This window comes from Castor canadensis, chromosome 3 (assembly GCF_047511655.1).
Source record: "Castor canadensis chromosome 3, mCasCan1.hap1v2, whole genome shotgun sequence".
NCBI lineage: Eukaryota > Metazoa > Chordata > Mammalia > Rodentia > Castoridae > Castor > Castor canadensis.
Genome location: NC_133388.1, coordinates 26,486,785 through 26,514,082, shown reverse-complemented (window position 1 = coordinate 26,514,082; position 27,298 = coordinate 26,486,785). Strand labels below are relative to the sequence as shown.

The following is a 27,298-nucleotide window of genomic DNA, read 5'->3' as shown; positions in this document are numbered from 1 at the left end:
AATAATAAGCTCTATAAGCACCATACTTTAAAAACATTGTGAGCACAACTATTTATCTCCAGCTACTGTAATAGAATATGGAAATACCTATGATATATTTTGGTAAAAAATGTCATAGGTAATCATTCAGATGTGATGTGCTACTCACATTCATAATTGAAAAAAATGCCAAATTTTAGTAAAAGGTTCAGAAAACCTTTTTCAAACTCATGGACTCCCTCCTTGAGAACCCAAGTTGTAAACCCTGAGCTTAGAGTGGCTACCTATGGCTCTGCCATAGAAAAATCCAGTCTTGACTTTCTCTTTCACATCTGTGTTATATTTGTTCTTTACGGATCTCAGGCATGGAATAATAATAGCAACTATAACAATAATTATAATATTATTAGAAAAGCTGATATCCATTAAGCACATTTATTGTATCAATCATTATTATAGGAGCATTAAGTAAATTTTTCATTCAATCTTCACAAAAACCCAATGAAATTACTCTTTACTGTTCTAATTTTGTAGATGAAGAAACTGAAGCTCAGAAAAGTTGGAAGGGATGCCAGTATTCAAACCAGGAAATCAGTGATCAAAGTTAGATAGTGCAGTGATTCCTGTATCACCATAACATTGTATGTACTTGGAATGAGCTACCTCTCCAGAGAATAAGTTCTTCAAGATAAGAAAGAGGCAGTGACAACTGCTGCAGTGACAACTCAAGCTTCACTTAGAGTATTGGCAGGTTACCCCTTCCTGTCCCTGGTGTTACCTGGTAACTATGATATTACAGGTGATACATAGATTTCTATCTAAAGAAAAGATTTAGTTTGTGCACCTATTGTGAAACTACCTTACTTTCTTCTTGGAAAGACAATGGCTAGAAGTGCCTTTGCCAAAGTTTCTGTTCAAAAGCTAAGAAGTTCATCAGTGAGACAGATGCTATATAGCTCTTATAGGTCATGTGATTCTTAAACAAATACGTTAGAGTGGGAGTCAGGGTTCAAGCATGGCTATGATTCTGACACTGAATGGCCAGGGAATTATAGAGTACAATATACAGAGAGAGAAAATATCACCACTTCTTCATTGTTGAAAAAGAGTTTGAAAGATCCAAGATGTCTTAAACACTGGAGTAAATGAACAAGTCAGTGAGTGAATGAGTGGAAGCCAAAGCATAGGGGCTTACATCTCAGATGAATGAACAGCAGCCACAGGAATGAAGAAGAACATGAGTTTGATTGGGACCAGGGAAGGAAGTAGCTGTTAAAGAAGTTGTAGAAACTTTCCAGGGTTCCTGGTCCTTGTCCCAATGTACTGAATGCAATATTAAGTTGAGGATGTAGAAATCACTGTGAGCTTTAGAGGAGATAAGGTTTGTATCTGATGGTGCCTAGAAACTGGAGTTGAGTCATGTGGACCTTGGGAAATTTGCTCCTCCCTGTTGGCCCCTGTTAGTCAAGTATTTACTCTGTTCTGTAGGTGATCTAATAATAAGTCAGACATTGATATTGTTTTTACCCTCTAGGTACATTTCATACAGATTACAGTTTAATGTGAACATCTCTTATGTGTCAGGAACTAGTCATAGGCCAGTGGACGTACAAAGTCCCTGTGCACATGGAGTTCACATGGGCATGACAGACAACCAGATAATTTTAAGAGAGGGAGATGAAGTGCAATGGAGAAAAACAAAGGATGGTAAAGGGATAGAGAGTAATATGCCATCAGAGACTCTATTTTAAAAGGCAAAATATCAAGAAGGAATGACTTATTTGGTCTTCAAACAGTGAAAAGTTACCTTTGTTTTTGTCTTTAAACAAGATGAAGTAAAATATTGGGCTATAACAATACAATGGAACACTACTCATCAATAGAAAAGAATGAGTTATGGATACCCACAACAACATGATGATGCTCAAAAATAATTATGTTGAGTAAAAGACAAACTAGGGAACATACTTTATGATTTAATTCATACAAAATTATTTAAAATGCAAACTCACTTGTAGTGATAGAAAGCAGAATTGTGGGTGTTTGGGATAGGGGGTAGAGACAGAGGAAGGGATCACAAATAGATATGAGGGACCACTGTGAAGGGTGGATATATTGACTATCTTGATTATGGAAATTACTCTATAGGCGTATACATGTGTCAAAACTCAATAAATTGCAAACCTTGAGCCTGGAGAAAAGCACAATAGCTCTATAGGTTTTGAACAAAGGCCTTTTAATTAGGGAGATGAGCATTACAAATTTCAATAACTTCTGTGACAAAGACTTCTCATGAATATTTATGTTTTCTTTGGGGTGCAGAGTTGAACCCATTTTCCAGTTTCTCTAGAAATAAGAGGTGGACAGACCTAGAGTTCTGGTCAATACATAGTACACTTCTACTTACCACCCACCACTGGATGGGGGAGACTATGAGGACCTAGACAAACTTGATCCCTGCAATCCAACTCATACTGACAGCAGCATGAACAAAAAATGAACCTGAACTATCATGAGTCACTTAAATCTTGGGGTTGTTTCAGCAGTTATCAATTTATAATGCATTATATATTAATCATTAATGCAAAATGTTATGTGATACATATTAATATATCAATTGGCGTAATATTCCCAATACCAATATTAACAGTGATGGAAGAACAGAGAACAAATCACTGAGACTTAATAAGCCTTAGTGGCCTCTTCAGCCAAAAAAAAAAAAAGACATTTTCCTGTTTTTCTCATAGGCTATATAAAGAATGAGTAAAACTGGGTATTTGAAAGCTTTTTGAAAACTGTATTTTTCACATACTCTAGACAATGATCAGAATAGCTGTTACAAATATCTGATTCTGATTTCCTTAAGTAAGTTTCATGGTTTCACTTCCAGTGAGGACTAGGTGACTTTTCTTTGTTTCAAGTCAAAAAGACTTTACTCTTAATTCAGCAACTCCCCACTATTTAATATGATCTTAACAGACGTGTTGTGAAAACCATTCATTGGGACAATTCTTTTTTTTTTTTTTCCCCTTTTTTTACTATTTATTTTATTTTATTATTTTATTATTATTATTCATTTATTCACATGTGCATACGTTGTTTGGGTCATTTCTCCTCCCCCGCCCCCCTCCCTTCACCTTCTTCCCCCCTCCCCTCACCCTGACTTCCAGGCAGAACCTGTTTTGCCCTTATCTCTAATTTTGTGGAAGACATAGGCATAATAAGGAAGACAAAGCGTTTTTGCTAGTTGAGATAAGGACAATTCTTTTTGATACAAGGTGAGCGATGTATGTGTGGATACATTCGAAATTTATAGTTAAGGGCCACATTTGTAAAAATAAACATACTATCAACTATTTTTCATATTATATTTTCTCATTTTATATGTGTGTGGTTTTTTTCCTTCAAAAGACTGGCCCTGAATGCTGTGAATGGAAGATTGATGTATTGCTAACCTAAACCATCACTCCTGGAAAAGGGACCTCAAAGTGCATTTGAGTTCTGGCAACTGAGAAGCAGGAAGGAGAACAACTGAGTGTGTTTGGGCACATACGTGCTCACCCACAGAACTCTAATCAACTACTGGGATATCTTCCAGATTCTTCTGGAAAGTGCTACTGTGAATACTATCACAAAAAGTTCTGCCTATATACTTAAAGTGGATGAAGTCAGACACCTTTCAATGAATATCACCTCTTCATTTTGGAATCAGTCACTTTAAATTATGCTTCAATAATAGATCATCCATCCCAGAATCTCTGAAGTTTACAAAGATTTATTTTGCTCATGATACCCTCCTGGAGGGTAAGCTGCAGCTCTGTTCCCAAAATAGCAGTCCTTTTTTAAACATTAGACCTGTCCCTGGCATTTGTAGGCACTGGCTTGGCCTAACAGTTCATGCTCACAGAATATATGTCTTAAGTATCTAAGGACATAAATCAAGCTAAATGCTGCTAATGTGTGTCCTATACTCCTTGATCAATATATGTACTTAACAATCCAGAAGACCAAAATGGAATTTTGATTTCTTAGACTCCTTGATGTCCACAAAGAAACATTATAGTACAAGGCCAAATGGCCTCTGGTCTGAGGCCCATTCCATCCTCTTTCTCCTCCCCTCCATCCTGAACTGTGAAGGCCCTGTGTGTTGGTTTGTGGTCCCTCATCCACATGACCAAGATCTTCTTCCAGCCCCCAAAGTCTAAGGGTGACACACTAGCAGTGTGGGCCACCCTTGAGTGTATGGGTCCTGGAAGAGGCCCAGAAGTAGGCCTGGGGCTGTCAAGGCAGAGGATTCTGTTGTTCTGGGTACATGAACAATGAAAGTAGACATACACATCTGTAAAGGCAGAGGGGTACCAGACCAGAGTCCAAGCCAGGGTCTAAGGGTGGCAGGCATGGAATGGCTCTGACAGAGCAAAGGAAGCACATGAAAATCTACTTCATTGGCTCCAGAACAAGTTATATGGCAAAGCCTATGTCAATGGGGCAGGAGTGTCACACTGTTGTAAGGGGGAGTGTCATACTATGTGTATGTCATAGGGAGGCACAGGGAATGCTTCACCAGGAATATAAACTTTCTTTGGTCACCAGGTCTAAGGGTTTGAGGGAGGACAAAGTCCAAGAGTTGAAAGTAAAGATTAACAGCTCACAACTGGTTCCTTTCTAAATGTGGTGAAGTGACACAGGGCACACATCATTCAGTGAAAGGTGGAGGAATTGGATTACAATATGCCAGAGTGGAAAATGCCCTTTTAATTACAGTATTCTTTGTGAGAAAAGCACAATAACCTGGTGAAAGGAAAAACAAGTGTCCAAGGATACATTCCAACTCAAAGTAATGTGTTGCTTAAGGCAACTAATTTGTCCAAACAAACCAATCCTGGGTAGGGGAAAGAGGGTGACTCTTGCAAGTTAAACTGGAGGTTGGTCCCTTCCCCCATCCAGTCCTCCTTCTTCCTCCCTTCCCACCCTCCTTTCCAGCTCTTCTCAGGAAAGCTTTTGGACCCCAGTTCTGCAGTGGAATGCCACAGACACCAGATGTTTCAGAGGGCACGGGGGTGAATGTACCTTTCTATTACAAGAACTGAAAGAATAAGAGAAATCACTCATCTGTAAAGGCAATTTATAAAAACTGTCCAAGGACAAAAATTAAACTTTTTCTAGATAGATTAAACTGTTTTTCTGCAACTTTCAAAAATTTTCTTTGTACTCACTAAGCTAAGCATTGGCTTTAAAACAGGAGGAATTCTAAAAGTACGTTATATTGCTATCAGCATAAAAACTACTCCTTATGGTCAAGGAATTTTTTGTGCCTGCTTCACTTAACCTCAGAATAAACCTACAAGCTCAGAACCAGTATTATTATTTACATTATGCAAAAATTAGAAACTAAAGGTCATTGAGTTAAATGATTCGCAGTGAAGTAGTAGAACTGTCAAACCCTGTTTGTCTAAGTGTAAAGACAATGGCTTTCTAGTACTCTATATCTACTTTCTGCACAGAATAAGCAGTTAGCATCATGCCAGTGAAAAGTTAAGGACAAGTACATGGCTCTTTTCAAAAAAAGTAAAAAATATGTGAAAGACTAGCTCTTCAAAATCAGAGACCAATCTCTACCCTCCAAGCAAATAGGCCAGCCCCAAACAATTAAATCAACACATCCATCATAAAAGAAACTTAAAAACAGCTGTAGCAACATACTTTTTTCTTTTATAAGTGGAAATAGTATCATTTTTATTTTACATTTTTCTTTTGGCAACACTGGTGTTTGAACTCAGGGCCTCATGCTTGCTAGGCTGGCACTCTACCACTTGAGCCACAGTACCAGCCCAAACCCTTATTTTTCTTGATGTTTATTCTATGGTTATTATGAATAATTTACATTTAAAAGAAATAAATGCACTAAAGAATAGAAGCTCTACACTACACCCCCACTATTAGCAATTTGGGATATATCCTATCAAACTTTACACATTCATATATACCTGAGCTGGGTATGGTGGTGCATGCCTGTAATCCCAATACTCAGGAGGCAAAGGCAGGAAGATTTGAGGCGAGCCTGGGCTACACCTGGAGATCCTGTCTCAAAAAACTTGGACTACAGGTATATCTCAGTGGTAGAACACTTGCCCAGCATGTGCAAGGCCCTGCATTCCATCGTCAGCACCAGCCCCCCCAAAATACATTATACGTATATATGTGCACATATACATATACAAATGTACATATATATACATACATGCATTATACATACATATATATCAATATATTAGCATATATATACATACTAATAGAACAAAACTATACAGAAATCCATATTGCAGAACTATTACTTATATTCAATAACCTACCCTTTCTTGTTTTCTGTTTGTTTCATTTTTACTTTTTGAGACAGGGTTTCACTATTTATCCCAAGCTGATCTCAAACTCACTATGTGGCCCAGCTGGCTTCAAACTTGTGATTCTCCTGCCTCAGCTTCTCAAATACTGGGATTACAGGTATAAGCCACCACACTTGGCAGTAACCTACCTTTTCAATGGACAGTATTACTGGGATGATTTCCATGATGACATAACATTCCATTAATGTATGTTTGGTTGGAAATCTAGGCTTCATTTGCTGGCTTTCATTAACATGAAACAATACTGCACTGTACACACAGGCACATGTCTAATTAGTTCCTTGGGATAACCTAACTGTTAAAGAGTATAACATTTGCTCAAGACCCTTAGGTTCAATCACCAGTATTGCAAAAATAAATAAATAAATAAAGAGTATGATACTTAACCTGACACTAATTAGAAGAATACCTCCAGAAAAGTCTTTCCATAATCCTTGAATGTACACTGAATTTTTTTTTATCATTTAAACTTTATCAAGACAATGGACATTATTACTTAGCCTGGTCATCTGATTGTCAGAACTAATCATCTCTTCATATAAATTCTTTGTCATTTTTCTTTTGTGAGATGCAGGATCTAAAACATATTAGCTTAGGAATCAAGAGACTTTTATAACCATGTCTCATTACGGTGTTAAACTTGCTCTTAAGGGAAAAAATATTTTCTGGGATCTGACAGCTTCCATTTTTATTGGGTTACTGCTTTAAAGTTTTTTTCATAAGTGATCTGAAACCTTAAGAAAAGTGGTCCATTATTAAAGTCAGGGGTAAAAAAGAAACTTTCAGAGAGGAGCAAAATGAAAAGTAACCAATTTTGCCTAGCCAATCTCTTAAGTTTTGCCTAGCTACTCTTGTCCAGAATGGGTGCAGGACAAGAAGTTACAAGGCTAGAGTCTACTCCAAATACATCCTAGGCCTTGGTTTTCTTTCCCAGGAAACGTGGAAATTCTACTAAATAATCGGCTTTAAGTTTCTACTAATTTTAAAGGACTTTGATTCTTACAGAAGCCAAACAAAAGCTGAGGGTGTAGCTCAGAAGTACAGTTCACATTAGCATGTGTGGATGCTAATTCAGTATCCAGCACATATCCGTGTACCTGGAACCTGCATGTGCACATACACAAACACACAACCACAAAAGCTAAACAATCACTATAATCTTAAACTCCGTTGAGAAGACATCTCTTTCCAGAGGCTTTGGGGGCTAAACACTTGAGAGGAGACTATGTGCCAGTCACTATATTTTAAGCACTTTATGCCCATGGATATTTGTTGAGCTAAAGTTAATATTTTATTATCTAAAAAAAATATAGCTCATAATTTTCTTTGAAGCCTGATTTTTCTGGTGTTGAATGGTTCCCACAAGAGCTTTAGGGAGCAATTTCTAATCTCATTTAGTTCAGTAGTGTTATATCATTCATCTGGAAAGCTATTTAAAGTGGGAGATGCCATCCTTCACAGGTAAATCCCGTTAACGATTTGAAATGCTACCTTCATTTAAAATGTTCAGCAAAATAATTCAGAGTTATAACTAGAAGAACTAATTTCTGTTTTTCTCAATTCTTTTTCTGGACTCAAGTACTTGGGGCCAAAGTATTTTGAAGTAAGCTCTTTTTTTCCCGAGGTGGGAAGCAAGGGTATGTAAAGCTAATGTAATGCAGCAAAATCAAAAGTTATTATACAAACATTTGTCACACAGCTCCTTAGTTTCAGGCTGTATGCTGGAGACCACAAGCAATACCAGAACGGAAACAATGTTGTTACCCTTGAGGACCTAAAAGTTTGGTGGAGAGATAATGTCCATGCAGAGAACCCTCTGCCATAAAGGTAGAATAGGTGGCACAGGTTTCTGACCAAGGAGAACCTGCTTGGGGTAGCTTACTTTGAAATTCCAGTCTTCAGGACCATACAGGACAAAGTAAGAACTTTGTGTGAGAAAACCTCATTTGAATTTCATCTTAAACAACAAGCAGGACTTTGTCATGATTGGAGGAGGAGTTATTCAGGGCAAAGACAAGAGTAGAAACATAGGGAAAATTCTGAGGCAGAATGGGGGTGACAATTTGATTGAGACTCTATCCATGTAAAATACTTGTGAGTTCATTCAGTTTTCTTTAACCTAGTTTGGCCTACTGGTCCAGACCACTACCTGTCTTGTCTGGATACTGTTCTAGAGTCTAACTAGTGTGAGCCTGTCTCTCCCTGCCCCATTCACACTATTTTCCAAACTTGATCACATTATTCATTTTCAGGTTTTACTCTGCTGTTCATAGAAATCAGTTAACTCAAACTCCACAATATGAGTTTGCTTTCAAAGGCCTATATGACTAGACATCTCTGACTGGATGAATATCTCACCACTGTGTAGACAAACAATGTCTCTTGGTCAGTTTGAGTCCTCTCAACTCACTGTGGTTTCTGTGACTTTAGGGCATTGCAAATGTTCCTTCAAACTCAGCTAGCAGTTCCCAGTTTTGAAATAAATTCTCTAAAGAACCTTCCCATCCCACAGTTTCAGAGGCAGCTCCCCTCTTTTGTTTTGCTATAGACCCCTCAACCTATTTTATCAAAGAAGCTCTCTCACTATACTCTAGTTGCCATTACTTATTCTCTTTTTTTTTCTTCCCAATTTTATTTATTTTATTTATTCATATGTGCATACAATTTTGGGTCATTTCTTATCCCCCCACCCGTTCCCTCCCTCACCCTCCCATCCCCTCATTACCAGGCAGAAACTATTTTGCCCTTATCTCTAATTTTGTTGAAGAGAGAGTATAAACAATAATAGGAAGGACCAAGGGTTCTTGCTAGTTGAGATAAGGATAGCTTTACAGGGAGTTGACTCGCATTGCTTTCCTGTACATGTGTATTACCTTCTAAGTTAATTCTTCTTGAACTAACCTTTTCTCTAGTTCCTGGTCTCCTTCTCCTATTGGCCTCAGTTGCTTTAAAGTATCTGCTTTAGTTTCTCTGCATTGAGGGCAACAAATGCTATCTAGCTTTTTGAGTGTCTTACCTATCCTCATACCGTCCTTGTGTGTTCTCGCTTTATCATGTGATCAAAGTCCAATCCCCTTGTTGTGTCTGCCCTTGATCTAATGTCCACATATGAGGGAGAATATATGATTTTTGGTCTTTTGGGCCAGGCTAACCTCACTCAGAATGATGTTCTCCAGTTCCATCCATTAAAACTGCGAATGATAACATTTCATTCTTCTTCATGGCTGCATAAAATTCCATTGTGTATAAATACCACATTTTCTTAATCCATTCATCAGTAGTGGGGCATCTTGGCTGTTTCCATAACTTGGCTATTGTGAATAGTGCTGCAATAAACATGGGTGTGCAGGTGCCTCTGGAGTAACCTGTGTCACAGTCTTTTGGGTATATCCCCAAGAGTGGTATTGCTGGATCATATGGTAGATCAATGTTTAGATTTTTAAGAAGCCTTCAAGTTTTTTTCCAGAGTGGTTGTACTAGTTTGCATTCCCACCAACAGTGTAAGAGGGTTCCTTTCTCTCCGCATCCTTGCCAACACCTATGATAGTGGTGTTGCTAATGATGGCTATTCTAACTGGGGTGAGGTGGAACCTTAGTGTGGTTTTAATTTGCATTTCCTTTATTGCTAGGGATGGTGAGCATTTTTTCATGTGTTTTTTGGCCATTTGAATTTCGTCTTTTCAGTTTAGTTCACTTGCCCACTTCTTTATTGGTTCATTAATTTTGGGAGAATTTAGTTTTTTGAGTTCCCTATATATTCTGGCTATCAGTCCTTTGTCTGATGTGTAGCTGGCAAATATTTTCTCCTACTCTGTGGGTGGTCTCTTCAGTTTAGAGACTGTATCTCTTGTTGAGCAGAAGCTTTTTAGTTTTATGAAGTCCCATTTATCTATGCTATCTCTTAGTTACTGAGCTGCTGGGGTTTCATTGAGAAAGTTCTTGCCTATACCTATTAATTCCAAAGCATTTCCTACTCTTTCCTGCACCAACTTTAGAGTTTGGGGTCTGATATTAAGATCCTTGATCCATTTTGAGTTAATATTTGTATAGGGTGATAAACATGCATCTAGTTTCAGTTTTTTGCAGACTGCTAACCAGTTTTCCCAGCAGTTTTTGTTGAAGAAGCAGTCTTTTCTCCATCATATATTTTTAGTGCCTTTGTCAAAGACAAATTGGTTATAGTTGTGTGGCTTCATATCTAGGTCCTCTATTCTGTTCCACTGGTCTTCATGTCTGTTTTTGTGCCAGTACAATGCTGTTTTTATTGTTATTGCTTTGTAATATGGTTTGAAGTCAGGTATTGTGATACCTCCAGCATTGTTCTTTTGACTGAGTATTGCCTTGGCTATTCCTGGCCTCTTGTGTTTCATATAAATTTAGCGGTAGATTTTTCAATCTCTTTGATGAATGTCATTGGGATTTTAGTGGGAATTGCATTAAATATGTAGATTACTTTTGGGAGTATAGACATTTTTACTATGTTGATTCTACCAATCCATGAGCATGGGAGATCTCTCCACTTTCTATAGTCTTACTCAATCTCTTTCTTCAGAAATTTATAGTTTTCCTTGTAGAGGTTGTTCACATCCTTTGTTAAGTTTACACCTAGGTATTTGATTTTTTTTGAGGCTATTGTAAATGGGATTGTTTTCATATATTCTTTCTCAGTTTGTTCATTATTAGTGTATAGAAATGCTATGATTTTTCTATGCTGATTTTATATCCTGTTACCTTGCTATAGCTGTTGATGGTGTCTAGGAGCTTTTGAGTAGAGTTTTTTGGGTCTTTAAGGTATAGGATCATGTCGTCTGCAAATAGGGATATTTTGACAGTTTCTTTACCTATTTGTATTCCTTTTTTTCCTTCTTCTTGCCTAATTGCTCTGGCTAGGAATTCTAGTACTATGTTGAATAGGAGTGGAGACAGTGGACATCCTTGTGCAGTTCCTGATTTTAGAGGGAATGGTTTCAGTTTTTCACCATTAAATATAATGCTGGCTGTAGGTTTGTCATATATAGCTTTTATAATGTTGAGGTACTTTCCTTCTATTCCTAGTTTTCTTAGAGCTTTTATCATGAAATGGTGTTGGATCTTAATAAAGGCTTTTTCTCCATCTATTGAGATGATCAAGTGGTTTTTCTCTTTGCTTCTGTTAATGTGGTTCATTACATTTATTGATTTTTGTATGTTGAACCACCCCTGCATTCCTGGGATGAAGCCTACTTGGTCGTGGTGAATAATCTTTTTGATGTGTTGCTGAATTCGGTTTGCCATTATTTTATTGAGGATTTTTGCATCAATGTTCATTAAGGAGATTGGCCTATAGTTCTCCTTTTTGCAGGTGTCTTTGCCTGGTTTTGGGATAAGTGTAATACTAACTTCATAAAATGTGTTAGGCAGTTTTCCTTCCCTTTCTATTTCGTGGAACAGTTTAAGGAGGGTTGGTATCAGTTCTTCTTTAAAGGTCTGATAGAATTCAGCAGAGAATCCATGAAGTCCTGGACTTTTCTTTTTAGGGAGACTCTTGATTGCTGCTTCAATTTCATTTTGTGTTATAGATCTATTCAGGTGATTAATGTCCTCTTAGTTCAGTTTTGGATGATCATATGTGTCTAGAAATCTGTACATTTCTTCAAGATTTTCAAATTTATTTGAATATAGGTTTTCAAAGTAGTCTCTGATAATTTCCTGGACTTCCATGGTGTTTGTTGTTATCTCCCCTTTTGCATTCCTGATTTTGCTAATTTGGGTTTTTTCTCTTCTCATTTTAGTCACGTTTGCCAGAGGTCTATCGATCTTGTTTATTTTTTCAAAGAACCAACTTTTTGTTTCATTAATTCTTTGTATATTTTTTTGGTTTGTATTTCATTGATTTCAGCTCTTATTTTTATTATTTCTCTCCTTCTATTTCTTTTGGGATTTGCTTGTTCTTGTTTTTCTAGGAGTTTGAGATGTATCATCAGGTCATTGATTCGGGATCTTTCAGTCTTTTTAATATATGCAGTCATGGCTATAAACTTTCCTCTCAGGACTGCCTTTGCTGTGTCCCATAGGTTATGGTAGATTGTGTGTTCATTTTCATTGACTTCCAGGAACTTTTTAATTTCCTCTTTTATTTCATCAGTGACCCATTGTTCATTAAGCAATGAGTTACTCAGTTTCCAGCTGTGTGCATTTTTTTTGTCTTTACTTTTGTTGTTGAGTTCTAGTTTTATTGCATTGTGATCAGATAGAATGCATGGTATAATTTCTGTTTTCTTATATTTGCTGAGGCTTGCTTTGTGTCCTAGGATATGATCTGTTTTGGAGAAGGTTCCATGGGCTGCTGAGAAGAATGTATATTGTATAAAGTTGGATGAAATGTTTGGTAGACACCAACTAGGTCCATTTGATCTATGGTATGTTTTAGATCTAGGATTTCTTAATTGATTTTTTTGTTTGGATGACCTATCTATTGATGACAATGGGGTGTTAAAGTGTCCCACAACCACTGTGTTGGAGTTAATATATGCTTTTAGGTCCTTCAGGGTATGGTTGATGAAACTGGGTGCATTGACATTGGGTGCATATTGGTTGATAACTGTTATTTCCTTTTGGTCTATTTCCCCTTTTATTAGTATGGAATGTCCTTCTTTATCTCGTTTGATCAATGTAGGTTTGAAGTCTACTTTGTCAGAGATAAGTATTGCTACTCCTGCCTGTTTTGGGGGGCCATTGGCTTGGTAAATCTTCTTCCAGCCTTTCATCCTAAGCCTATGCTTATTTCTGTCAGTGAGATGGGTCTCCTGTAAGCAACAAATTGTTGGGTCTTCCTTTTTAATCTAGTTCATCAAATGGTGCCTTTTGATGGGGGAATTAAGACCATTAACATTAAGTGTTAGTACTGATAGGTATGTGGTGATTCCTGTCATTTAGTTGTCTTACTTGTTTGAAGGTTTGATTGTGTGTACCTAAATCAATCTTACTCTCTACTTTCTTGCTTTTTCTTTTCCTGTAGTTTGGTAGTGCCTGCCCTTTCATGGTTATGTTGGGTTTCACTTTCTGTGTGCAAAATCCCTTGAAGGATCTTTTGTAGTGGTGGCTTTGTGGTCACATATTTAGTTTCTGCTTATCATGGAAGATTTTTATTGCTCCATCTATTTTGAATGGTAGTTTTGCTGGGTGGAGTATCCTAGGGTTGAGATTGTTTTCATTCATTGCCTGGGTGAGCCCCAAGCTGTTCTTGCTTTTAATGTTTCACTTGAGAAGTCTACTGTGATTTTGATGGATTTACCTTTGTATGTTATTTGTTTTTTCTCTCTTACAGCCTTCAATATTCTTTCTCGAGTCTCTGTACTTGTTGTTTTAATGATAATATACCATGCGGTAGTTCTATTTTGATCAGGTCTGTTTGGTGTTCTGGAGGCCTCTTGCACCTATATGGGCATAGATTTCTCTAGATTTGGGGATTTTTCTGTAATTATTTTGTTGAATATATTACGCATTCCCTTTGCTTACACCTCTTCTCCTTCTTCAATGCCCATGATTCTCAGGTTTGGTCTTTTGATGGAGTTAGTGAGTTCTTGCATTTTCTTTTCACAGGTCTTGAGTTGTTTAACTAATAGTTCTTTGGTTTTTCCTTTAATTACCATTTCATCTTCAAGTTCTGAGATTCTGTCTTCTGCTGGATTAGCCTTCCATTTTGTTTTGCATTTCTGTTTCATTCTTTTTTCTGAGGTTTTCCATATCCTGAGTGGCTTCCTCTTTAATATTGTTTATTTTCGACCTGAGTTCATTTATCTCTTTATTAATCATGTTCTTTGTTTCACTTTGGTGTTCATACAGTGCCTCTATGGTTTCATTTCTTCTTTTGCTTTTTCAAATTCTCTATTTTTGTTGTCTTGGAATTTCTTGAGTGTTTCCTGTACATTTTGGTTGGCCATATCCAGTATCATCTCTATAAAATTCTCATTGATTACTTGCAGGATTTCTTCTTTCAGATTATTCTTGTGGGTTTCATTGGGTTCTTTTGCATAGTTTATATTTGTTTTGTTGGAGTCTGGATCTGAGTATCTGTTTTCTTCATTTCCCTCTGGTTCCTGTACTAATTTATTACTGGGGGGAAACTGGTTTTCCTCTTTTTTCATCTTCCCATCATTGCCCTTGCTATTGTTACTGTCCCTGTATTGTGAGCAAGTAAGTATTTTCTAGCTTGTAATAGTAACAATGTTGATATCTAGAATGGAAGGGTGAGAGGAGAGGGAAAGCAAAGTAGGGAAAGAAAAAGGGAAAAACAAAGAAACAAACAAGTAAAAAAAACAAACAGCATAAAAACCAGTGTCAAACAAATAAACAGGGAGAGACAGTGTACTAATCAACAGTAAGCTAAACAGGCATTAGAGAGACAGAGAGAGGATTAAAAAAAAATCCCCAAGTTCAAATGCAATAAAGTTTCAGTCTTAATAATTTTGGTGTTATTCCCTCAGCCTCCAATCCTGCAGATGGTGTCTCAGAAGTAGTTCTGTCGTTGCCTCATCAAAGGGGAAAAAAAAACATAAACAAAAAACAAAACAAGCAAAAAACACAAAACACAACAATACATCCCAAGTTCAAATGCAATACAGTTTCAGTAAGTCTTTCAGCATACAGTTGTAGTGCAGTTGTTGTCTCATCAAAAGAAGAGAAAATGAAAAAAGAAAAAAAAAAGGGTCTGGAGACAATTCTGTGAATGTCTATCTGAGGCTGCAGTTCACCTGCCTGCTGCTGTCAGCCAGCATTTGATGGAGGCTTTATTGATTACAGATCTCAGGAGTGAGCTTAACACTCACCTAGCCCCACAGGCTTTGTTTATTTAGAGTTCTCCTGGGCACAACCACCACTGCTACACTGGGGGAGGTGGCAGTATACCCGCCTTCTCCGGCCGGCGTGTTTATTTACAGTTCACATGGGAAGTGTCCCTTCCCCCCTCTCCAGTGGAGCTTTCCTCACACCGCCACTTTTACAAGCTTTCCCACTCCAAGGTTGCTGGGCAGGGGCCGCCACTCCTGCCTTCTCTGGCCAGCTTGTTTATTTACAGTTCCATGAGGGATTGCCCCTCCCCTCCCTCTTTGGCACTAAAGGCGCCCCATCCTCTTTGCTACGTGTTTCTTGTTGTTGTTAATTATTCAGTTTGTTTTTTTTTCTCTTTTTTCCCTGGGTGGGAGTCAGTCTCTTCAGGGGCCTATGTTGATCTGGCCCAGGGTTGTTTGTGGGAGTACCATGCGCCGCTTAGCTCACCTGGTGGACTGCTTCTCTCAAGCCGGTAGAAGCTGGCATCTGGCGGCGCAGGAGCCCTCCTGGTTTCTCCATTTAACATGGAGTGGAGATGCTATGCACAGGCTGGGAGTGTGGAGGAGTCCGGGTTTTGCCTCTTCTTGGTGGTTTTTCCTGTAAGGTCTATCTCCAGTGTCTCTCCAAGATTTTACTTTAGGAAGCACGCTTTCTGCTTCCTCCCTCTAGTTACCATCTTGGAATCCTCTACTTATTCTCAAACATATCCATAAGCTCTAATAGACTGCAAGCTGCTTAATGGCCAAGCTCATGTCTATCCTATCACTACAGTCAAGTCCTAGCCCAGTGGCTGTTACACATAGATTCTCATTGTGGAGTGAACAAATTAGTGTAAAATCACAGTCTGTCTCATTTTGTATATATAATATAACCAAAACAGGGGTTCTTAACTATTGTTTGTGTCATAGACCCTTTGTCAGCCTAATAAAGCTTACAGATTCCTTCTCAGACAGGCGTATTGAATATGTGAACAAGGACATAGGACTTAAAAGAAACTCTTTATGTTAAAATACCTATCAAACATTGAAAACCAGTTTCTTGAATTTCTGATATTGTAATATATGTACTTCTTTATCAAAACATTAGTGATAGTGTGTTAACACTACCATTAATGTAACTACTAATTACCATCATTTCTAAGTAGCAATGATAAATGACAAAAGAGAAATGATATTTTGAGACAGCTGCCTCTATTAAGATGTGCTACCAAAACATCAGTGATTTCAGTGGGTGACTAAGTGGGAAGTACTGCTAATAGTACTGTGATTAGTTGCCCACATCCATAATTAAGGGAAGTGCTCATTTCACCTTCTAGAAGTCAGAAACAATAAAGATGTCAATTACCCAAGTTTATGGACCCGCTGGACTCTATGTGGTTCTAAATATCTAGTTGTGATCACCTGGTTGGAACTGAAAAAAACACAGCATCTTAAAAGCTGCCCTGTAGGATTGGGAAGAGGTGAGTTCCTGCTGGAGGGCCCAGCCACAGGAGGGATAGTGTTGTGTAGTGATGATCATGCCTGGGTGTCAATCTCAACTTTGTCTCTTAATTAACATGTGACTCTGGACACTGGTGACCTCATCCATAGTCTCCAACTGAAGATCACAAGGGTTTTTATTGTTGTTGTTGTTTTTATTTTTTTTATTAACAGGTTCCAAAATGTGTATAGTTCAGATCATATGTTTGGAACACAGTATCTTAAACTCTGCTGATCAATCCTACATTTTGCACCATGCAGCTGATTCAATAACCATAAGAATCAACTTCAGTATCATGTCAAATCTTTTCCCCAAATCACCTTCTTTGCACACTCTGAGGTGAATAAACAGGGAAGAAAAATGTGGCTTGTTTGGTCAAAGAAAGTACAGGGCAATGAGATTCTGAGATACCCAAACTTAGGGAGTATCCTTTCACTGCACCCACACATATTCACACACATGAATCATTTTAAAAGAGTATAGTAAAATCCAAATGAGACCAGGGGAAACAAAATGAATGAAGACTACTAGATAACAGCCAAACATCTGAAAACAGGAAAAGACAGCACTACATTAGTCCCAACTGCTTGTTCTCTTAATCCTTCCCAATCATGAAGTTACATTTCAATGAAAAACACATGGAGGCATAGGGAATTGGAGTACAGGTTTGGTTCAACCCTATATGTGAAGTTAGTTTACTTCACAAAGACCCACTGCATGCTTTCAATGTGCCAGGCAGTACGCTTCCATGAAGGCCTAGTGGGAAAATCCTAAACAAATACTTGTTCTGCCATGAAATAAGTGCAGATGGGAGGTTTGTATATTGCAACTGGGAGATGCCAGGGAAGCAGCACCAGGACTGGGAAAGGCTCTGTAATTGCTCCTTCGTATAACTCACTGTATCCATACCAGCCTTTGGCAGCATACCACATATAGGGCAGGGGGAGGAGAGGAGAGGAAAGGAGAGATAATTGGGTTGAATCCCTGTTTTTCCCCTTTTAGTTGTGTGACCTTGGCCAAGTCATTTAATCTGTTTAGCTGTTGTTTCTGCATCTATAAAATGACATAGAAATATGTGCTCATCATTAAATGAAATGATGTATACATAATGTGTGTGGCACATTCCTGGCACATAGCAGGTGTTCTGTAAATAGAAATATTTAAAATTATATATAAAAATCCTTTTTAATGACAAAAAAAAAATCTGTTTGCAGATTATCAGTTCTGCAAGGGAGAATACCACATAACTAACTTTTCTCTGTATTCTATGACTGGTAAATGATAGGAACTCCATAAACATTTGTGTCTTGAGAAATGTTTATACTTCTCTGTAGAAACTTTCAAAGAAAGCAAACATTAGAATTTCTTGAGTGTATGTGTGAGTGTATCTGTGTATGTGTATGACTAAAATCTCAAATGGACAACTAATGGACACAAGAATATACAGAATAGAAACAAGGTCAAATTTGTATTTGTTCATGAAAGAGATAAAAGATACAATTTGTTTTTAAAAAACACTAATACTCTCTCAATGTGAAGAAGGAAACTTTTGTTCAGAAAGATTATGAGTTATCTCTGGAATTTTTAGTTAGAAGAAAGAATTTTAAAAGTTATTTTTGTTTTCCAAGCAAAATATATTCAATGAAAAAAACATCAGAAAGTACAGATGTACCTTAAGAATAAGAAAAATTCCTAGTAATCCCATCATACTCATGATAATCACTGTTTACCTGTGAATCTGGGCCCCTGATTCTGGTTTAAGCTGTACCAGCTGCAGCAGGATTAGGACAAATCAGGTAATAGACAGGCATGTTACATCTTGTAAAGAGACAGGCAGCTAAGGGTAGGTGATATTTTCATTCTAACCTTAGCAAATAATGACATGAGAACCTTTCTGAACATCTAAGAAGTTGTCACAAACTTAAGGTATCCCTATCTGACATAAACACTTGTTTCTGAGAAAGAAAAAAAAAAAAAAGAAAGAAAACCAGAGTCCCAAGTCTCTAGGGATTTTACTACTTTGTCAGAACTCCACTGTGATCAGTTAAATGCAAACGAATCAGGAACATCAGGCCTAAGTTTGTTTTAATGTTCATAGGGTTTACATACAAAGGTTTTGCACAATGTAGTCTTGGGTCTGCTGGATCTAGAATTTTAAAAAAAACGTGTATTTTTTTAAGACCAAGAAATGCAGGAGAACATGAGACAATGTAGAGCTAACTTTATAAAGCTAACTAATCCAGGCAAGTTCACCAAAATATTTCTTTATGGATTCTGTTTTCCCAACACTTTAGTAAGTGCATAATTCCAATTTGCCAATTTACGTGTGTTTGGATTTTTATATATTGACATCTGACCAGGTAGGCATAAGAAAACTAGTATAAGAAGACTAAATTTGTTTATGTATATGTACATAAATATCTGTATACATACATAGGTAAATATAAATTATATATAATACATACATGTAATTTCAGAACCTATCAAAGTCTTTGATAAGCTAGTATATGTTACAGATTTCCAACAGAAGTGGAAGACCATGACCTAACATATTGGCTCCCAGTGTCCTGATTTTTCTTGGCCTACTGCATGGGACATACTTTGTGAAATGCTGGGCTCTTAAAATGCAAATGGTATACAAATGTCTGGGACACAAGTGACTCTTGCCACCTGCAGTCTCACACTGTTCTTTTGAGGATCCATTCAGCAGATGATTATTAAACACTCAATATGTGCCTCATTCATTCTGCACACTCCTCAGTTTGCCTATACATACTAAGCATTCTAATCCTACACTTAAATATATATACTTTTCTTAAATACAAAAAAAGAACACCAAACCTGAAGTCCACCACTTAACAGAAGCTTGTGCCACTGCATACGTTTTTATGTTTTCTCTTCCCTGCTTGGAATGGACTTCAAAGGCTGAGGCTTGTTTTTGCCCCATTGATCCCCTTGCTGTTTATGAATCCATGTAAACCCAGTGACATCACATAGTACTCTGCCTGGTGAGGATGACAGGGTGTGCCTGTCTTGTCTAGGCAAAGGAGTCCCTTGGGGAGACAGGAGTGACAGAGAATCGAGTGTTTTTTGGGATCTTGCCTTTTCCCAATTCTCCTGCCATTTGCACTGGAGAGCTGAACCCCAAAGCAAGCATCAACACTACTCTCCAACTCTGCCTCATATCCTGTAATCCAACCAAGGCGAGGGGATTTGTTTGTCTTCCTCCTCTAATTATCCCCTTGGTGAGAAAATGAGAAGAAAGTGTAAGCTGATCACAGAATCTTTGCCTCCACAATTATGCTGCAAATCAGACTGCCCTGTGGGGTTGCCAAATCCCTACAGAACTCCTGCACAGATGACAGGGCGGAGGCTGTGGTTCAGCTTGCTGTAGCACACTACCAAGTAAGGGGGGCCAAGGGAAACAGGCTAGGCTTGGGGCACCATAATGCCTTTGCACACAGAGGGGCAACACTGAGCATCAGCCCCAGTTGTTATCCTCACACACTGTGCCGCCAGAGAGAGCCCTGGTCAGCTGTTCTACTATTCCAGCTCCCACTTCTTCTGTAACAGTCCCTTCATTAAATTTTCTCCAAATAAACTCTTTCTAGGGCATCATCTGCTTTCTGCCAGGACCCTGACCAAAACAAGTCAGGGGAGGTTTTCTTAATGTGATCTGTAGAATGACTTTAGAAAAGGAACATGCTAAAAATAATTAGAAGCTTTGGCGACAGATTAATAATGTCTAGTTAAGGAGTTGGGAGTCAATCAGTGGCAGTCATTGCCCAGCATGCTCAAAGCCCTGGGTTTGGTCTCCAGCCATGTAATAATAATAACCACAACAACAATGCTCTGATTTCCATCACTTGAATCTCCAAGAATTAAAGTAAATTTCTGTACTAAGACAGAAGTATAGTGGTCACTAAAAAAAATCAGCCTTACTTTTCCTCCAGAGAGAGGCCCAATCTACATCTCTCAAAAGCAATGAGAAGCTTGAAGCAGGAAAGGAAAGAAGCTCATCCTTGATATCACTTACTCTGTGTGAGTCTTTGGGTAAGATGCTCTACATAAATTGTCTCACTTGGAGCTGATAACAACTCAGTGAGGTAAGCACTGCTATCGTCCCCCTTTGTCAGATGAGGAAACTGAGTCCTACATAAAGATAGTAGGGATCTTGATCTGGTTAAGTAGCTGGAGAATATAGCTCAGTGGTAGAGCACTTGCCTAGCATGTGGGAGGCCCTGGGTTTCATTTCCAGCACACCCACACACAGTAAGGATCTTGCTGAAGGTCACACAGCTGGTATATGGCAGAAAAAACAGGATTTGAACTTGCCACTAACTCCAGAGTCTAGGCATTTTTAACCAGTACATACACAGGATACCTTATCCCTTGGAAGGTTTAGAAAGGAAGCTGAAGGCAATGAGAGGTGAAGAGGCAGGTGTCGCCTCTCTTCCTAACAGCCTCAGCTGCTGTGAGTGTCTTTCCACCCATGGACTGTGCCCCATAGCGGAAGTGGGGTAATGGGGCATCTATTACTAATCTCTTACTAATACTATAGAGAACTGTGGCTTGTAAAGACAGAATCTGTGATGAACTAGGATACCCTGCAATATTATCAAATACCAACCAAATCCTGTCTGAAGCCTTTAGTCTACAAGCAAGATCATTCTTCATATTTGTAGAATCCAACAGCACATACCATGATGGCAAATGCTATCCAGATATGAAAAATTATCTAGAGACAAACTCCTAAACAACATTTTTGAGAAGGAAAAATAAATATTGCTGATACACTGGATAATTTAATCCACAGAGAAACTAGCACTAACTCCATCTCTTTTAGACGAGATCGCGCGCGTTCAGGGTGGTATGGCCGCAGACAACCTCTTTTAAAAGAAAACAATGGTTTGGGCCAAATAACCAAAACACTAAGAACATACATCTTTCTAACGCCCTTTCAAACCTGGCCCATAACACAGTGCTCATTGGCAGGCCCCTATTCTATCTGCAAAGAAAGGCTACATTCCATCCTATGCCTACTGCAAAGTTTAATAAACGAGACCATGGGGATTACAGACCATCATATGGCTCAATTAAGGCACAAATGAATGTCAAGCATTTATCTGCAAAATGATGTGTTATCTGGACAGTGGCTGAGTCCTGATTCTCGCTGTGCTTTCATAACATTTACTTTCTTTCTGCTTAAATTCACCTCCCCACTGCAGAGGCAAGCTGTGTGGGTAGTAGGAGGAAAGATCCAGCCTTTTGAATATTACACACAGTTCAGTAATCCAAGGAGAAAAACAAATTGACAAGGTTCTTGTACCAATCAGTCAGAAAACAGCACATTAAGATAATTGTCAAATGGTTTCCCAGTATGAATAATCAGCTGACCAATCAGCCAATTTGCTCATGCATTTTTTTTCCAAGGCAATTTCAAACCACTCTGGATGCTAGATTTTTTGACTGGATGATTACACCTGAATTCATCCTGCAAACAGAGCTGGTTGTAGGGATTTAAAAAACCTTAATAAGGATCTGGTTATGCTAAAAGTGATTTGCAAGGCTCTCTGGCTTGGAGCTTTAGCTTACCAGTTGAGTCAGCCCCAGAAGCCCTGCCGCTGGCCTGCTCCTCCACCTGGATGAACTGCAGGTCTGTATAGGAAGGGCCCACACTAGGACTGCTGGTGTCTTCTGAATGGGTGGTCCAGCTGCTTTCGGAAGTCAGAGGGCATTTCTTCAGGGAGTCGAAGGAAGGGCATGTCCAGCAGGGCATGGTCAATGGGAGAACTAGGGATAGACCAAACCCAAAGAGAATGAAATATAAATAGCTGTCCTTTGTTTATCTTTAGTGCTTGTCTTGCTTTGATGTCACTTAGATCCTATGTAATCTCAGCCATAAAAGGCAAGGAAACACAAGAATAATCACTTGTGATGCAGACAGGAGATTCCAGGGTGAGTTACTATCAAAACCAGTCTTAAAACTCAGGTCTTGGGACCCTCGAATCAAGAAAATCTCATTAAAGGAGTGGAGTTCTTTAGGGTCTAATTTTATTTCTAAATTTAGATTTCAGCTTGATTCAAGCCAAACTATGTGAACCTCATACTTTCACATTTTCTGATCTTTACATTTCCTCCGTTTTTAGTGACACACCAATAATCTTGAGAAAACTTGGCAACTGACATTAAAAAAATTAGAACCAGTTTGGGTTAAGAGATAAGAGTAAATATGTGATTACATATATAGATACATGTGATATGTCTCTGCTTGGTATAAGTTTGACAATAACTGAAGTTTCTGCAGACTGTTACATATACAATGAGGAGATTTACTGAGGCTGCTGACCTACATGAAATACAATGAAAAGTGTCCTTTAAACGGGAACTGCAGAGGGCCTGGCTTTATTGCCTTAGTCCAGAGCACCAAATCAACCTTTCAAAACCACTTTAGAACCACTTTTTTTTCTTTTTAAACCAAATCTTCTGATTTTCTTAATTTGTCCTTAGCTAATTATCTACCACGTTACCACCTGGTGTTGCATAAGAATCCTATCACTGCAAATTTACCATCAAGTGCTGAAAAGAATGTGGATAGAGAATAAAAATGAAAGAAAACTACCTTTCATTGAGTAACCACTCAAAGGTCAGGCATTTTTATAAATGTTACTTTGTTTTATCCATGATCCTGGGAGGTAGGCAGTAATGTTATTTTACCCAGGGGAAAACAAACTCAGAGGGCCTGTATTCCTCATTCTCTTAGGCACTTATAAAACATCATCTTTCCTCGTGGGCTCATAGCTCCTTTTCTTTAAGAAGTGCCACCTCCTCTGCAAATTATTTCTGTGCTATTAAAAAATGAAAGGCTCCCTTCTCTGCTTTATTTTTCTTTAGCATCACCTCTGTCTGACATACTACATAACCATGTCTTCCATACTAAAATTTAAGCTTCTTGGCAGGGAAGAATTTTAGTCTGTTTGTCCACTTCTATATTCTCATTCCTAGAATACTGACTGGCACTGGCAGGCATTCCCTTAATATGTGTTGGTTATGTCAGAAGAAGCACCACAAATCATTCTGTAATAGTCTATATCAAATATAGACTGTTAAAACTCAACTTGTACCTGTAGACCCCCTAAAAACTCTGAAAAAAAATTAAAACACTTAAAGAAAAGAAACAAACAAAAAGTAAAATGCAAAACTGAACTGTAAAAATAAATAGGATTGCCACTTCCTAGAGTATAGTAGATTAAACACTTTGAACTACTATAGAAATAAACTTAAAATTGCAGGCAAAATGCAATAACTATTTAATAATATGAATTGTATTCACATATGAATAAAAGAAAAAAAATAATAATATGCATCACAGGACAAGCAGGAAAGTAAACAATTGCCAGAGGCCAAGTGAAAACTGGAACCCAGAACCACAGAGCAACCAACCTGAATTTCACAGCTTGAAGACTGTGAATGAACAAACCAGAGAGATTCTTGCATCTGAGATTTTAAACCTCATGAAACAAAGGATAAAGAACCCAAGGCCCACCCAGGATGGGAAATCTAACAGAAGATCTGATGCATAAGCGAGAAATTTGCAACAAGATGAGTGGGTAAATTAGAAATAACCTCTACTCTCAAGATGGAGATAGCAAAGGACACTGTCTATGTTAGGTTTGGGTGTAGAGTACAGAGGAAAAAAATATATCTCCTGATTTATTGTCCCATGTAGGGATTTTTGCAGGAACTACTTTTGTGGTCTCAAAAACCTCATGCCTGAGATTCCGTTCAAAGTATTTCCAGGTTAGTAGTGGTCTCAGAGACCAGGAAGAAGCAAATATGAATCCTTTCTAGAAGAATGTAACCTGCAAACCAGTCTTCTCACCTAAATTGTCCCTAAATTGATCTGTACATGGCAAATCATAATAACAAATCATAAACAAATCATAAAATACATAAGAAATCGAGTTACCGTGAACAAGAGCAAGCAGGGTACTGGGAGAGAGGAGCAAACAGATTCAGACCTACACAGAATTCAGAAACTAGAACTACTAAGAAGAAAATATAACCACACTTAATATGTATAAGGAAGTAAGAAAAGTAATTTAAATATGAGAATGAAACATGTAGAACTGAAAAAATAAACAAATGAATTTCTGGAGAAGAAAACATATACTTCCATACATACATGGAGAAACAAAAAGATGAAAATATGAGAGAGGAAAACACATGGAGGACATAGTGAGGTCTCCCTGATACCACAGTTCCTAAGAAGAAGAGAGGGAAAAATGGGAAAGGGGTAATATTTGAAATGCTGACTATTTTCCCAGAAACTGTGAAAGATGTTACTTATCAGATTAGAAATTCCAAAGTAGCTCAAACAGAGTAATTAAATAGAAATCCAAAGTGGACATCGAAATTATGTAAGAACAAAGACAAAGGGAAGATTTTAAAAGCTACCAAAGAGAAAATGCTGATTACTTTCAAAAGAATGATGATTAGAGGGACTACCACCTCCTGCACGGGACGAGAAGCCCAGGTACTTCAATGTGCAGACAGAAAATAAGGATCAGTTTAGGACTGTATACCCAGTGAACTATCCTCACAGAACACAGGAGAAATAAAGACAATTTAGACAAACTAAGATGATAATCTAAAAGCAGGAAAGAAAAGTAGGAAAAGGAAATATAGCACCACTGAGATGGAAGGATTACAAGTTTGAAGCCAAGCTGGGCAACATGGAGGCCTGCCTGGACTATGCAGTAAGACTTTGTTTCAAAAAAAGAAAAGAGAAGGAAACATACAAACATAGAAATAAAACTGTAACACTGTACCAGGATTTAACAATAAACATCATTGGACTAACTGTTCCATTTAAAAGGAAAAGACCATCAAGATGAATAAACAAATGAAATCCAATATACTATGCATAAAAGATATATCTAAAATATGAGGAATGAAAGTAAAGGGATAGGAAAGACATACAAGATAAAATATAATTGAAAAGAAAGCTGATATAGTTATATTATACACTATAGACTTTACAACAAGATGACAAAAGTTCATTAGAAATACATAATAATTATATATCATATATATATTTTATACATACATATATATGTATATATATATATATATATTATACATATAATAACAAACTATTCCAGTCATTCGGAGAGCAGATCAGATTGAGTTAATGCTTTTCTTTTTTTTCCAGTACTGGAGTTTGAACTCAGGGCCTTGCACTTGCTAGGCAGGCACTCTAGCCACTTGAGCCATACCCCCAACCCTATGTTACTTTTTGGATAGGGTGTAGCTCCCACCTTGGACTGTGACCTCCTCATGTATGCCTCCCAGGTAGCTCTGGATTACAGCCTTGTACTACTATGCTCAGCTTGGTAGTTAAGATGGGGTCTTGCTAACTTTTTGCCTAGACTGGCCTTGAACTACAATCCTCCTGCTCTCCATCTTCTGAGTAGCTGGGATTAAAGGCATGTATCATCACATCTAGCCTAAACTTGTATATATTTAATAAGATAGCCTCAAAGTTATTAATGCAAAAAAATTGACAGAACTAAAAGAAAAGCAGAGATGTCAATAGTCAATTGGGAAAACTTAAAATATAGCTTTCAGCAATTGATAGGTTAAGCAGGCAAAATGACCAAGGAAGGAAGGTTTCAATAACAAAATAAGCATGCTAATCTAATGGGCATACACAGAACATTACACTCACAGGGGGATAATGTGCTTTCTTAATAATGACACCTAAAACTACTTTCATGAGGAGTTGCTATGTGTCATGACATGAGGCTTAACCAATTTCACAAAAGTTGGTACACAGACCTTGAACACTGATTCCAATAAAACTTAACATTTCTCGAAATTAGTTATCTATGTAACTAGTATACATTTATCTAAACTAGATAAAAGACAATTCTAAAAAATTTAGGCATTAAGAGGCACACTTCTGAATGATTCATTGATCAAATAAGAAACCTCAATAAATATTAGAGAATATTTAGAACCAAACTATAATGAAAATACTATATGTGAACATTTTAAAAATACAGGTAAGCATCACTATCAGGGAAGGTTGTGTTGTTCATATTAGAAAAGAACTGAAAGTTACAAAAAGAGCAGCAAAATACACCAAAGTATGCTAGAAAAGAAAAAATAAACATAAAAGCATTAATTACTAAAATTTTTAAAAGCAGATGTAGATTCTTTGAGAAGACAAATAGAGTTGAAACACTGTGAAGCAAAAAAGAGCACAAAATAACATGAAGCATAAAAAAGTACCCACTTAACAAATCCTATATGTATTAAGAAGGCAATGAGTGGAAATAATGAATATCTTTATACCAATACATTCAAAAACATAAATAAAACTGTAGAAGTCCTAGAAAACAATAACAACTTTTTTTCCCTTTGGTGGGACTGTGAGCTACGCTCACAGAACAGGACCTCTACCACTTGAGCCACACCTTCAGTCCATTTTGCTCTGGTTACTTTGGAGATGGGGTCTGGTGAACTATTTGCCTGAACTGGCCTTGAACCATGGATCCTCCTGATCTTCCCTGATTTCAGCCTCCCAAGTAGCTAGGATTGCAGGCATGACCCACTGGTGCCTG

General features: G+C 37.8%; 1 protein-coding gene across 9 annotated transcripts in view; it reads right to left on the bottom strand.

Annotated features, from left to right (window-relative positions):
* Ston2 (stonin 2) overlaps window positions 1-27,298 on the bottom strand; it is a 133,511-nt gene that overhangs the window by 56,684 nt on the left and 49,529 nt on the right. For 8 of the 9 annotated variants that reach the window (XM_074067395.1, XM_074067399.1, XM_074067397.1 and 5 more), the window contains one exon: window positions 22,266-22,463. The exons of the other annotated variant lie outside the window; for it this stretch is intronic. In XM_074067395.1, the coding sequence (XP_073923496.1) occupies window positions 22,266-22,463 (198 nt within the window). The remainder of the gene's footprint in view (window positions 1-22,265; window positions 22,464-27,298) is intronic. 9 annotated transcript variants of the gene reach the window in all.